At 37.0% G+C, this 15,094-nt stretch overlaps 1 protein-coding gene across 1 annotated transcript; it reads right to left on the minus strand.

Annotated features, from left to right (window-relative positions):
• Positions 1-5,725: 5,725 nt before the first annotated feature.
• On the minus strand, positions 5,726-13,757 carry LOC122642208 (WD repeat-containing protein 44-like). Its single transcript, XM_043835640.1, has 7 exons — positions 12,184-13,757; positions 10,619-10,709; positions 10,344-10,501; positions 10,143-10,194; positions 9,078-9,157; positions 8,858-8,951; positions 5,726-6,421 (listed from the first exon to the last, which is right to left on the minus strand). Exons 1-7 carry the CDS (start codon positions 13,723-13,725, stop codon positions 5,745-5,747), a joined length of 2,694 nt encoding a protein of 897 aa, XP_043691575.1. The 5' UTR covers positions 13,726-13,757; the 3' UTR covers positions 5,726-5,744.
• Between the last annotated feature and the right edge of the window lie 1,337 nt (positions 13,758-15,094).

A 15,094-nucleotide genomic window follows, 5' to 3' on the forward strand; every position in this document is an offset into this window, starting at 1 on the left:
TTAAAAGGGTGCTTTGGAGGTTTATTAGGGTAAGTATCTTTCTTTCAATGATTTTATCTATTTTGGAGGGAAACGACGGAGGGTGTACCAAAGGTGAACCCCCCCCGGCTTTAGAGGGATTATGCCCCTTGAACCGTTGCCACTGCACGTGATAGATGTTAGGACTTTTTGTGTCAAATTCCAGCCCAAACTGGTCCGACCAATCAAATCGTTCGGAAAAACCAAAACAAATTTGATAATCCGGTTTCGTTTGGGTTTTAAAAAAACTGTTAAAGACCGAAAATGATTGGACCAACCGAAACTGGAAATCAGACCAAAAAACAATCAATTTTCCATTCTTTATTATGGGGAAGAAAAAAAACGCTACCTGGTCACATGGCTCCTGCATCTAGACACAGAACCGTCTTATCCCAATGGAAAGGCAAAAATTCCACCTAGGTCAATGCTTGTGTGTATGCTACCTTTGGCCTGCACATGCAGACTCTAGAGGCTCAAGCAGCATTCTGTCATCCCTATTTTATACATATACATGAAAATGAAAATGGAACTGAGCTAGACTGAATAACTTGAAATCGAACTTCACCTAAATGATTTGACTTCGGTTTGACCAAGTACATGCCTAAAACCGATTCATATTGATACCCCCTAGTTCTACTAATGTTGAATTGATGTAGTGGAATTTACGAAATTGTGTACTTAGTAACCATTACTGATCTTGTAGCCGTTGAATTGAATGGCCATGACACTATATATCTAGTCTATGATCAACATCTAAGGGCCAGTTTCTCTTTTTTTTTTTTTTTTTTTAAGTGGGAATCATAAGTTTGAATTACTAGTTTTCCTTTTTCTTTTATTTTTTTGATCGAGTTTCCTGCCATCCATGGTGAAGAGAGAGAGAGACTCTTAATTCATGGGATTTAACACTTTGATTGGAAAAAAAATTTGTATTTATATTCTATAAATGTTGCGTATTCAAGTGAAAATATTTGTGTCTAAAATTTGAAGATAAGGAGAACATTTCTCTTCATATGCGGTCAAGAGAATCAAGGGTCATAAATCACCCCTCCTTTATTGTGTGAAGTCTAATACTACCTTCAAAGTCCCATCCAACCATAATAAAGTTAGGGAATCATAATAAAATCTTTGATTTACTTATTTATATTATAGGTAGGCCCGTAGAAGAGTGTTTTTTTTTTTTGGGAAACGCCCCCAGGAGAATTGAACTCAAGAGAAACTCGATCCTTAAGATAAAATCATGAACCATAGATGTATTCGTTGTGATATTTCTAACCATGTGGGTCCATAGGGTGAGGGGAGCTACTAAAAATCATTAGATCAATTAATCAAGGTCTTAACATTTCATTCTCAAGACACATATTCATTGATATGATAATAAAAAAACGTTCCACAAAAAATCATGGTTGGTTTAAGCATTTTATTCAACGATTACATCAGTGGTCCAATAACTTAGTCCATATGATCTTACAAATATACATGTTGTGTACTCTTATTTTGCATAAATGTAATAACAATATTAATAGGTTATGTCGTACTACTTGACACTCTTCCTAAAACCTTAGATGCCCTTATGGTACAATTGAGAGTATTGTGAATATGTCTCTAAAATAAAACAGTTCACTGGCTCCCCCATTAACCGTGCATCGATTACAACACCTCTTCAAGTATTATAGGGTTGGTTCAAACTAACAAAAAAATCACTTACAAGTATGACTGGTAAAAATGAAAAATAAAAAGAATAGAGTTTCAACACATACACATGGATGGCTCAAGAGGACTTGATGCTCAAAAGGCTAGAGCTTCCTTTTATTTATAGAGGTATGAAGAAGAGGAGACATTAAGAGTCTCCAAAAAATGAAGAAACAATGAATTTAAGGAACTTTCGAGACGAAACAATGTAAAGAATTTATAGCAATTGAAGAAATAGCTAGCAAAAAAGATCTTTAAGATTACTTCACGGGGAGACCTAAAGAGTCTAGAAATTGAAGAAATATAGGGCTTTGAATATTTTATTTGTTTTAAAATTTTATCTAATATTAATAGACAACACAAGGCTCACATGCCATTGTGGGGTATGGGGAGGGTCATAATGTATGCAGTCTTACCCCTGCTTCGTGAAGAGATTATTTCCCTACTCAAACCCACGACCACTAGGTTGCAATGGAGCAACCTTATTGTTGTGTCGAGGTCCACCCTCTTGAGTCAATATCATGTATGATCACTATGATGTAGAATTTCTATATAAGTAAATTAATCAATAATTTTGCGAAACAATGTTGTTATTTAATTGAAACAAAAATTACATCTTCATGAAATTGAAAGGCATTTAGTTTGTTTTAGACATTTATTATCTCCACCACCTAACAAATTCACATATTAGCAAGTTTGCTTACCAATAACTTCATTATTATCAATCATGGATGCTAGCCAACTTATTGCCTCCTGTGTGCTCTATATAACAAACTCTACTATCTTGGTATTAGCATCCATTGGAACCTCCTTTTACTAAACTTAGTCAAATCTTGATCACTCAAATTATGGTATTAGAGTGTAGGTGTGTGTTGAATGTAAAGAGTGTAGATGTATTGTGTTGCCGTCGGAATCCTGCTCGATGACGTGGAGATCTGCAAAAGGTAGAAGAGCACTGAAGAGATTCGGAGCAGACTCCGAGGGGGGACTCTCCGATGCCAAAGTCAGTCTGGCAGAACAGTAAGTAGAAGAAGTACGAAAGAGTCAGAGTCAATAATGGTGAGATGCTTTACCTAGGTCCCTTCGCCTACTATTTATAGTTTGGAAGTCCTCCAAGGCGGTTGTACTTCCATAGTTCATTGTCACTGGGAGTCTCCCGAGGTTGCATCAGAGTGAGACTATTCCTCCCCCTTTGTGAGCAATCTCCAATAGGTAGTGGTTATCTATCGGTTGCGTAGCTTGGTTGGATAGGAGTCAGGGTCCCCCTATCTTGTACGGTAAGATGGTGACGTCATTGTCGTCATTTGTTCCATTGCTGATAGTGTCGGTGTCCACGTGTCCTTGCGTCGTTGGTCGGGGTCTGTTTGCCCCTATCATATTATAAGTTGTTTTTTTTATTATTATTAAATAGAGAATTTAATTAATCACTTGCATCTTATGTCACTTGCACCTAGAGAAACTTGAAAGTTTTCTATTAGAAGATTATTGTAAAAACTACATGTCTGTCCATATTTCAAAGCCCATATCCCAATTGTTTCCTATTTGTCGTGAAGTGAAAGTGGTGAAGGCGTAAAAGCAAGTTGTTGGGAATATGTTTTAGGCACCAGAAATACAACGATAGGAGGTCTTAGGTAGCATCAATATTCTAACGGCTGAAGACAATCATGATTCAATAGAATGCATGAGTTCATGGATGGGTAGGAAATAGTGATGAATTTTATCATATTTGGTATATAGATAAAAAACCAGAAAATAGTTTACTCATATAGATAAAAAACCAGAAAATAGTTTACTCATATAGATAAAAAACCAGAAAATAGTTTACCCTATATAAGTAGTAGAATAAATTCCATATGTGATTTAGTACATTCAAGGGTTAGAAAATTAGATAAAAAATAAAAAACAATAAAAGTTATCTAAAATCTATACTAGATGCAATGGATATTAAATTAGATCAATCAGTTAAAAAATTAGATAGCAAAGTTAACATAGATTTAAAGAATGAAACAAAAAATCAATTACATAATGTTATTTCCACCTTGAAAAATATGTCAATAAATTGTCACAGAAATAGACTATATTGCAGTAACGATTATGATGGATTCGTAATCCTTCAGACAGAAGAGTTATTGATCTTTCAGACAAAAATGTTTAATAAAGTTGAATATGATAGTAATGTTGAGTTACTTGAATATTAGAGAAATATATATAATCATGAATTAGTTGTGGATGATATAAATGTCTTGATCATAAAGATCCAAGATACTTATTTACAAATTAAATAAATTATGAATTTTTTTCTCTTATACTATGTGTGGTTGATTTTCTGCAAAGATCTATGGGAAGCTAAAGATCAAGGAAAGTGACTAATGGGATTTCCTTCACAATGTTTTTTGGTTGAATATGAAAAATATCTTCATCTCCTTTCCTAGCTAGTTGTGATCCACCATTTTTTTTTGTAAACCTTTATAGGGGATGCACTTTCTCTGATGATGACTTCTTCCTTCTCTTATGGATACAACCCATGTTTTAAAAATTTTAAGGAACAACTTTCCCTTCCCTATCTTCTTGAAAAGCATCCAAATGTAGCATTAGGGTTCATGGGACTCCTTTTGAGGGGCAAGTAGGGTATTCAATGAAAAATTCAAATTGAAAAAACAAAAGAAGAAAAAAATGGGAGGTAGATGCATATCTATCTAAATTGCAATCTACAACTTATAGGTCCGGTGAAGCACAAATTATATGATAGATTGTCAAACCTTCTCATATGTAGGTGTCAAATTTAAGTCTAATCTAATTATACAAAGTGTAAAAATAAAGCAAAGAAAATGGTGATACAACACAATTCTATATCATTGAAAATATGTGTGATTGGTTTTGGGCAGGGTACGACTGGACTGGTTGAAAATTGAATCGCACCGAATCAATCGATATCCAAATCGAACTGAACCGAATGAAACTAATAAAAATATTTATTTAAGTATAATGTTGTGAATTGATTATCCATCGATTCAATATTAGTGAGAAGATTTATACTAGTAAGGGGAATTGTTACAAATCAATGAATATGAGGTTATGAATAGGGAAATTTATTTGTAACAATGCTTCCAACCTTCCATTGATCTCCTTGTTCACTATACAAGATTAGTTTGGTAGTTAAATGAATGATTTGATAGCAGAGTTCATTTTGTGGATTTCAATATTGGTTATCTTGTCACTTATTAATTATTCATTGATTTCAATATTAAGTATCTTCCTCTTACAATGATAAATAGAGATTTGATTTGTAACAATGATTTCGTTACAAACTATATTTATCCATTGATTTCAATATTAGTACCCTTACAATTTATTCCTCTTAGTTTGAATTACTTACAATATGAACACATCAAATCAATTTTTGTATTCCTAGTTGTTTACTTGTTTGATTTGGGAACGGTGATTTAAAGTGTTTTTACCGAATCTTTTCTCACTAAGCAAGCCGATCTCAACCAGTATTAACCTGAATATTGAAAAATCAAAATAAAAAGAAATCGTATCGGACCAAAATCGAAACCAAAGTTCCTTAACAGTTTGGTTTTGGTCTCACTTCTTCCCAATATGAAATTGATTCAGCCCAATCGAAACCGAGCCAAAATAGACCATTTTACACCCCTAAAATCTGTGGTAGATGTACCAGCCAAATAAGGGAGTTCCTTGTTTAATTGTTGACCTAGGAAATACTGTCCCTAGTTTGCTAGACAGTGGGAATCAACTACAACTTATTTCAATCAATTATAAAGATATATATATATATATATATATATATATATATAGAGAGAGAGAGAGAGAGAGAGAGAGAGAGAGAGAGAGAGAGAGAGAGAGAGCTCTAAACTCTCCATTCCAAATGATTCTTAATTTTTGCTTGTGAAATTTAAATCATACAAATTTCAGGATGGTAGTTTCACCCTTTCCTATCAACCCTCCACCTCACCCAAAGAAAGAGAAAGCACTCCTCTCTATTAAAGATGTTATGTGTGTTCTCTAAAGAGATTGGTTTAGCGACTTAACCGAACTGGCAGCCCAAAGTTTTGATAAATTTTGAGTTCTCCATCCAACCCTGCTGCTACCACCACAAGACCCCATGCTGTTGCTTGAATGCAATTATTAGGCCCATTGCTATTGCCACCTTCAAAAGATGACCAAGATGAAGAATTGCCTAAAGCAGAATTAGAAGGTGAATCCCCATACTTCAAAGAACTTGAAGCTAAAGTGAATGAGGCACTCTCACTGATGTCCGAGTCCGACCTAAAATGTGTCGCTTTATTGCTGATTCTCGAGTCTGACATCTCCACTATGTTATTCTTCCTTGGAAGAGGTGGGAGATTTTTTCTATTGCTATTGTTCATGAATGCATCTTCAAGGTTTAAATTTGAAGCCCCAATAGGTGGAAGAGGTGGCAAAAATGAACGCTTTGATTGTCTCTTTGATTGCAATGGCACCATCGGTGGTTCATACTTAGTACAACCAGGCCATGCAATTGCAACAGAAACATCTTTGCAGTAGAATTGCTCATAAGACCGAGTAGTAGTCAAACCTTTGGCTTTTCCACCACCTATATTTTTTATCTCATCACGCTTCCATACATATATTTGAGAATCTTCACTTGCGCTTACAATATATTTTCCATCTGCGGTGAATGATGCTGATATTTGACTACTTGTATTACGAAAGCCTGTCCACAATCAATTTACTCTTAATTTGTAACAATGCATTGTTAGGTGTATTAAGATGAAATCCACACAAATTTAAACTTATAATAGATAACTAGCCAGTTTTGTCTTAGCATCATTATTGTGAATGAACCCAATAAATCACATGAACTAGAATAAATTAATTCTAAAATAAAATAAAAAAACTATTTTGCATGATCCCATTTAGGAAGGGCTTCTTATACATTCCACCATTTTGAGCCATGTGTACAAATGATGTGGTGATTTCGACTATTGGATAGAAAACTAGTCATGTGCTAAATTTCATTCTCAATTGAACAAATGCCCTCCAATGTATGTCCATGCATGCTTATGGCACTACTCTGACCATTATTATGCACTCTCCCATATTTTTGGATTTCTTAAAACTCTATTTTGGTACTCAACAAACTTTGTTTGGATTGAAATCAGTTAGGTGACCCAAGGCTTCACCTGTCCACAATTTGAGCCCTCTTTGAGTTGTTACATTTCAAATATTTGGGAATGCTTAAGAAGCAATGGACTCTGAAGGAAAACTATCTTACTTAATATCCAATTTGTTCATGCTGTCATTAAATATTGATCACACAAATTAAAGTGGATTGAATCGGACTCATCTTTTATTGGGTTAACATCTATTTAGTGGTATCACGATAATTTTTATGGATATTCTTCATTATTGTTATGGGAGAGGGTTTCCTACGAGGACAATGTAAGAAGAAATCTGCACACTACAACCAATGAGGGGTTGGAAAATGGTATCATCCATATGGGACTACATGAGGCCCACGTAGTCAGAATAGGAGTGAGAAAAATCAGTGTGGGTACCCCTATTTATTATATGATGAGGATATAAAGGAATTTGTACCAGGACATTGTAGGAATCTTTTTCCCTATTGTTACATATAAACCGCTACTTTGTTGAACTACACTATCCAACTAGAAGGTTCTATAGGGAATTGTTAATAGATATTTTTTGTGGAATAGAACACTACCTGGTTGTGCACCTTACGTGGCGACCACGCCCAGACACAGAACCGCCTTGGGACGCCTTGAAAAATCCACCTTTACATGGGGGCAAGGTGGTCTATGTTTGGGTGTGGTCACCATGCTAAGTGTAGGCGCGGGTAGCATTCTTTCTCTCATACTTTTTATAGAGTTTGTAAATATACTAAGGGAGTGTGTCCTACGCTAGCACTCCCATGAGTCTATCTATCTCCTCCTCAACTGTTTTGAGGAGGAGGAGGTAGATAGACTCATGGGAGTGCTGGCATAGGCCACACTCTTAGACAGAAAACTAGTTCCCATATACTAGGGGTGTCAATGGGCCGGTTCGGGCCGGTTTCGGTTTGGGCTTTTCGATTTCGGTGTGACTTTTATAGAAACCGAAACCAAACCATTAAGAAATATTCGATTTCGGTGCGGTTTGGTTTCGTGTCGGTTTCGATTTATGATAACGGGTTGATATCGGTTTGGTACCGGTTTTATATAACTAGTAAGGTCCGGTTAGTGCTAATTTTTCTTCTCTTTCTCTTTTAAGTACATAAAATATTTCAAATACAATGCATCTTTGTATCCTATGTCCTATGGCCTATGGATACAATTGGTTGGGTAATCACTAATAAAGGATATGAGATAAAGTGAGAAACTATCACAACACATTTAGGGGACAATGGGGCATTAGGCATTTACTGATTTACTCATTTATCGGGTTAGGTCGGTTCGATTTGGGTTCGGGCTACCGGTGCACTGTCGGGCTAACCCAAACCAAACCAAACCGTTTGCCTTTCTGGATCCACAAACCGAACCGAACCATTAAGAGCTCGGTTCGGTGTGGTCCGGGCTCGTTCGGGTTGGTTTGGGCCGGTTTCATCGGTTCGGGTTGTGTATTGACACCCTTACCATATACTAAATTCATTTATCTGCTTGATAACTAGATTTTCTTCACGTCTATTGGTATATTTTAATAATCAAGTTATGGAAGAGTAATAAAATTACTACTAATTAATATGGTACATGTATCATATTACGGAACTAAAATTCATATGGTGCATATGCATGTGATACTCATCGTAGATTTTAATGAAATTTTGTTGTTTAGTTTGCCTGAATTACAACATATTTTATTCTCAATTTCTCATGTTAGGTGGTTAGTCTTTTATAAGTACAATAAGCAGTTTCACTTCAGTGATTGAGTTTTTCCTCTAATTATTTTCTCAAGTTGGAAACAATTATTTGTATCAAAATTCAAAGATATAGTTTTAAAATACTTGATGATTTTGCATAATCATTCATTATATAGTTTCAAGATACTTGATGAATTTCACTTCCACTCATATGAAGTTTTGTGTGTGTGTGCTAATGAAATTTCTGCACAAAGTACTGCAAATTCACATCATTAAGATTGATGTAAACAATACCTATAAATTTGTGAATGATATCAGAACCATCAAATATCCGGATTCGTGAATCGGCGGAAGTTACCAGCACCTCAGATGGATTATTTGGGGCAAACTGAGTGTCAAGGGCATTTGATACAATAAGCAACATGTAAAAATTATTTATTAATGTTCAAAAAGTACAAAATGTAAATAAATATTTTCTTTCAAATTTTCAAAAGGATAAAATAGAAGAAGTTACCTCAAAGCCAGTAATCTTTTTTCCATTAGACTTCTTTTTGGGTTGGACATCTATTTGACCTTTTTGATCTAGTTTATATTCTGAAGAACCATAAAAATGGATATAAATATATGTCAAGGGAATTTAAAAGATGATTTGTAAGAGAATAGCACTAGTAAAAAATCTTGATATTAATATGTTCACTCTCCATATTGGGAACATGTTTTAAACATATCAAGAGTGTGACATAGAGAGGCCCCATCTAAAACAACTGCTTGGTATAAAAATAAAATTACATGAATGGTCTTAGTCATCAAAGTTATAGATCAATTTTCTTTCTGAAAAACCATGTTTCTTTATCTAGAAATATGCAATAGATTAAGCTAAGGCTTTTCATATAGTGACAATTTTATTAGAAAGATACTATTTACGAGGTTATCAACTAACACCACCATATTTTTATTTTATTTTTTTACTCAAGACCTCCATGTTTTCCATTTATCTAGAAAAAAAAAATGTAATAGATAAAGTTAAGGTCTTTCACATGGTGATAGTAGAAGTACAAATATCCTACTTGTGAGGATTAACATATAAAGCTAACTATTCCCAAATCTTATTCGAAATATCTTTGTAATTTATTTTTCAACACTAATCGAGGAATTTGAATCCGTGTATCATTTATTCTTAATAAACTAATAATTCAATCCATCAATATTTATAAGATATTAAATAAGGAGTTTTAAAGGACACAAAATCATGTGCACACACATTTATCATTAGAAGTTTCTCAAATTAAAACATTCTCTTGATTTCTACAAGTAAATGAGATCTCCAAACACTCTTAGTTCAAAATCATATAATAGCAAAAACAAAAAATATTTTAATAGAATAATATTAGAATCATGAGCACCACAAATTTTTTAAAGCTATGTTTGGTATGCATTCTTGAAATGCATTCTAGGATGATTTTGCATTCCCAAACGATAAAAACAACTATTTTTATCATCCAAAAATGTGAAATTGACCTAGAATGCATACCAAATGCTGTCTAAAATACAACAAGAGATCGGTAAAATGGCAACATACCAGTTGTGTTGTATAAACGGCAACTCCCTTTATGTGAACCAACTAATGCACCCTTCAATTAGGAAAAAAACAAAAAAAAAAAACTCAACTTTTGCATATAAGTCAATCAAATGCTCATATTAACTTCAATGAAGTACCAAACTTAATAATTGGTAAGCAAAAAGAGAAACAGTGAGAGTCACAAAATCAATATATGTGAACCTGTCCATTAGGAGTGTAGCAAGTAGCAGTGACCATTTCATGAATATCTGTCCAGTCCACAACTTGCCGATCTGGTATATTCCATAATCTGACCTTTCCATCTAATGAACCACTAATGAAGTATCTATCGTCTACTGGGTTAAATTGTGTACAAGTAACTGCCAAAGAATTTAAAATAATAATAATAATAATAATAAACAGAGCAAATGAAATTATATAAAAATAAATACTGCATAACTATGTTCAAATTATGATGAAGTATGCATGTGTCTTACCGTAGTCATTGTGAGCAAACACCCTTAAACAAGTCTTGCTTTCCATGTCCCATAGCCTAACAGTTTTGTCCATTGATGAAGAAAGTAATTGCTGCACAAACATTAAGAAAAAAATCCACTTTGTTGTTCTTTCATTGACAAAGCTTAAGGTATGTTTGGTATACATTTTTGGAATGCATTCTGGGTCAATTTTGTATTCTCAGACGATAAAAACAACTATTTTTTAAAACATTAAAAAAAAAAAATCACGATATAAGGATGGTGCATGAACATACATGCGGGAAGGTATTCTGAAAAATGAATGTATGGTATATGAATGAATTTGAGTTAGAAATTTGACACGTGACTCATTCCTAGATATCCAACCGTTGAAATTAAAACAATATTCTTCTACATGATAGAATTAGGTGTATTGACCTTAGTTCCCAATTTTTGCCAAAATTAAACTAATTTTATGATTTGCCCCCTTTACTATGGCGTTTTTCTTTTTTCCATTTCCTTTCATACATTTGGTGATGATTTTAGAAGCATGGTTAGGACTCATAATGCGAGTTGAGCTAGATGGGATTTTGGAAAATGGAAGCCCAACTTGAGCCTGGCCCAACCCGACCTAGAATGGGTTGCTCGACCCTAGCCCAGCCTAACTCCAACCCTAGTTGGTTTGGGTCGGGCTTGATGTCGATATCATTTCAGCAAATGTACTCCTATTTATAACAAATTTTAATAAATCATTTATGTGATGCATGTATAAGCTTATCAAAGCAATCTAAATAAATATTTGCCAAGTGATAGATCTAATGGGGATGACTCAAATTTTGGGGACAAGTTGACTTGAAAGTCTCAAGGAGAGGGTGGGATTGGGAGGGCATGGGGGTCATTTTCATAAGATGTGAGAGAGAGAGAGAGACACACACACCCAGCCTGGGCACAATGCCGATGTGCCCAACCTTTATTCTAAAATTTAATAGTTATATAATAATTATTTCGTAATTACAAAGAAAAATAAAGATTAATGTTCAAATTATGTATATACTTAGGAATTTTAAACTTATTCTAATGTTAAGAGTGCCTAGAACCATTAAAGAACCAAATTCGAACCGTCTCATTACTAAATGAGACCGGATCCTAGTTTTGGAAGATATTGGTCACTTGGGACTAGAACCGATTAAGAACCATCTCGATAAATCAGAACCGTCTTGATTGGTACCCGGCCTTAACCACTTGGGATGGGTTGCTCGACCCTAGCCCAGCTTGACTCCAATCCTAGTTGGTTCTGGGTCAGGCTGAGCCGGGCTAGGATTGAGGCAGCCGGGTTGGTGATTGTGGGAGTAGCAAACACATAAGCACAATAGTAGGGATCCAGATCTTCTATGGCACGCTGCCCGTAGCGGCCTGTGCAGTGCAGACTGAGCCGTGCGCACAATGGTCGCCTTAACCCCGCTTGGGCATAAGGTGTTCAGGCAGGGGAAAGGCGGTCATTGGGCATGCAGCTCAGTCTGCGCCGCTTAGGCCGCTACGAGCAGCGTGCCGTAGAGGATCTGAATTGCAAGAGTAGATCGACTGACCTGAGATATGGACCAAGAGAGGTCCAAAACATCATCTAGATGACCTTCTAAAGAGCAAATGGGCTTCTCCGACAAGGAGAAGACACTGTCCGACATCATCAAATGATCTTGAATCAAACCTTTTTTGCCGTTGGACGGCATCTTCCCTTTCCTCTTCTTCTCCAATGGAATCACTTGACCCTCTTCAAGTGGCTGGTTGGTCACAATCGCACCTGCCATGGGATGGATTGGTGTGGAACTGGAACTGGAACTAGAAACGGAAGTACTCCCTTCCTCCGGCGACTTTGCCGCGGCCACCGCTGCCGCCACCGCCGACGATATCGCATCACATTCAATCACTTCCCATATATGAATCACGCGATCTTCTCCTGCGCTCGCAAGGTAACGTGTATCAAAACTGAACTTAATGGTCCAAATCGAACCCTGATGAGCTTGAATTTCTTGAGACATGTATAATCCCGTGAACTCCTTACAGGATTTCCCATGTTGATGCACTTTGGTCCATGATTGTGATGGTTGCTCCATTAATGGAGAACTATCCTTATTCCAATTCTCCTTGTCGCCTATCAGTCCGGTCACCGAGTTTGCCATGTTCTTCAACCATGCCGCTCCTCTTCTCTTGCTATATTTCAAGCTCTTCCCAATGATGGGATTCAGGTTCGTTAGATTTATGCTCACTTTCCTGACTGCGACACCGAAATCTTTCAACACATTTGGGGAATACCCTTCGCTCTTCTCGAATTCCTCTCGGGTTAACTCTTTCCCTGTTTGAAGATCACTGACTCTGTTCCACATTCCGTCGTCGTCGGCGTTGACGACGATGAACTCCTTACCGCTCTTTAGATTCTTTATCAGAACAAACCCACCACCTTCCCCTTTCAGAGCAGAGAGGTTAGGGTTTCGGTCAAACCCTGAAGCTGTTCGGAGAAGATGACGCTTCGATGAAACGCCAAGAAGATCTTTCATTCTTTGTTGGACAATCAAGGAGGAAGATGACATGGATCCATCTGATGCTGATCGAACAATCAAAGTGGGAGCCGATGGAGGAGAGGAGGCTGGTAGTGGTGGATGTTCTGATTGCTTCAAATGCTTTATTAGTTCTTGTTCTTCCCTTTTTGAGGAGACCTTGATTGTGCGCGCACGTAGAGATGAGATGGCTTTTATAGAGGGGGCTTTTATAGAAGCAGCACCGGCCAAGCCCATGCCTTTAAGAAGCTTCTTGCGCCGCTCCTCAATGGACCCTGGTTCGGCCATCCAGATGTTATAGTCATCGAACATTGTAGCGACGGATGTTGTTGTTGTTGTTGTTGATGTTGATAAGGCCGGTGGCGCCGCTGCGGTGATGAGGCCACGAAATTCCGCTGGTGGGGCTGAGTAACAGGACGCAAAGGACATGCGGCTGTCGTCGTAGTCTTCATCATCGTCGGAACCAGAGGAAGCCATGTCCATGGCCATGACAGAGGACATCCGATCGAACGACTCGAAGAATTGATCGTCATCGTCTCCCCCCCAGCTCATCAACATCAATCTCCTATCGGCCATCTTCGTACATTACCGTGCACCCCCACGGACACCGGGGGTGGAAGGAAGGGAGAGGAAAGAGATTTTTCTGCAAATCTGAATTTTTATTCCAGGAGAGAAGGAGACGTGTGTATGTGATTGTGTTCGAAGAGAGGTGGAGGTGGAGGTGGAGGAGTACGGGAAGGCCTTGATTGTAGGAAGTCAAACATGGGAAAATATTCGATCAAATCTGTCCGTTCGTTAGGTAGTTAGAGAGCAAAACCCTTGATTATAGCGATTGAAGTTATTTGACCAGTTGATTTCAATCAGACGAGTCGGATTCCATCATAACCTCCAACAAACTAACTGTCAACCGTATTAATTGATTGGTCATTGAAATTAAAAAAAGCGAACCCCTTGTCTCTATCTATCTGGGAGCACAGATTTCATCCTCTCAAGTGCACTGACAATGAACCATTCTTAAGAATCCAATCGTAAAAATATGGGCGCTCACAGAGGATAAATTTCTTTGGGAGCATGCCCCTGTGCAAGTGTGGGCACCAATGGGAATGCACATAGTTGGGTGGTCATTTTGCCCTATGTTGTATTGGGCACTGGAGCCACACTCTTGGACAGAGATCTTTTTCTCTTAAAAAAATCTAATCATCTGATCAACCTTATGCTTGAGTCTTCTTGACTCTTGATGCCCCATTCCAATTCAACGGCAATTTGGGGTACTGATACAATGGGGGGAATTTAGTCCTGACATTGATCTGGTAGAAGCCTACTTTGAATAGGGTTTTAAAGCTCATAATCTATGATGACAACGATCAATGTTGATTCTACTAGATTAAAATCCTCAACAATTCCTTCATCTTGCGGTGTCTTGCAGTTCAGGTCTTAGAGTTTGACACATGGAAGATGCTTCATCCAACTGTGTGAGCTTGATTGACCCATTTTATTTTTTCTTTCTTATTGAGCTCGGCATTGTTGGATGTCGCATCTTTCATGTGTCGAGTTCTAAGATCCGAACTGCAAGATTAAGGCACTAAAGAGGATTTTTTTTTTCTCCCGATTCTGATTTGATTTATATCGGAATGGGCTTGAATCGGTCTAAAAAGCACTAGAATCGTAATATTCAAGGAATATTCTTATGACTCTGGTGTTTATTTCAATGAACCAGCCGTCTCAATTCGTTAGAAATCAGCGATTCTGATCAAATCCATCGATTCCGATTTGATTCACCAGAGTCTTAAAACTCTGGCAATGAAACCCATGGCTTACGGGAAGTTGATTATACGTACCTGAAATAGGATCCTCGCTTGGGTTCGTCAGGTATCATCAGTTGAGGGGTATAGATCTTACGTTCTGATTTGGGCCAATCAGAACCGACGAATTGGTAGACACATCT

Source organism: Telopea speciosissima, chromosome 10 (genome assembly GCF_018873765.1).
Source record: "Telopea speciosissima isolate NSW1024214 ecotype Mountain lineage chromosome 10, Tspe_v1, whole genome shotgun sequence".
NCBI classification, from domain to species: Eukaryota; Viridiplantae; Streptophyta; class Magnoliopsida; order Proteales; family Proteaceae; genus Telopea; species Telopea speciosissima.

Excerpts from the sequence above, each read along its gene's own strand:
- LOC122642208 (XM_043835640.1), bottom strand. The coding sequence starts at position 13,725 with ATGGCCGATAGGAGATTGATGTTGATGAGCTGGGGGGGAGACGATGAC. Across the intron at positions 9,158-10,142 it reads CCGTTTATACAACACAACTG|AATATAAACTAGATCAAAAA; the intron begins GTATGTTGCCAT and ends ATGGTTCTTCAG. Across the intron at positions 6,422-8,857 it reads TATCATTCACAAATTTATAG|GCTTTCGTAATACAAGTAGT; the intron begins GTATTGTTTACA and ends GATTGTGGACAG.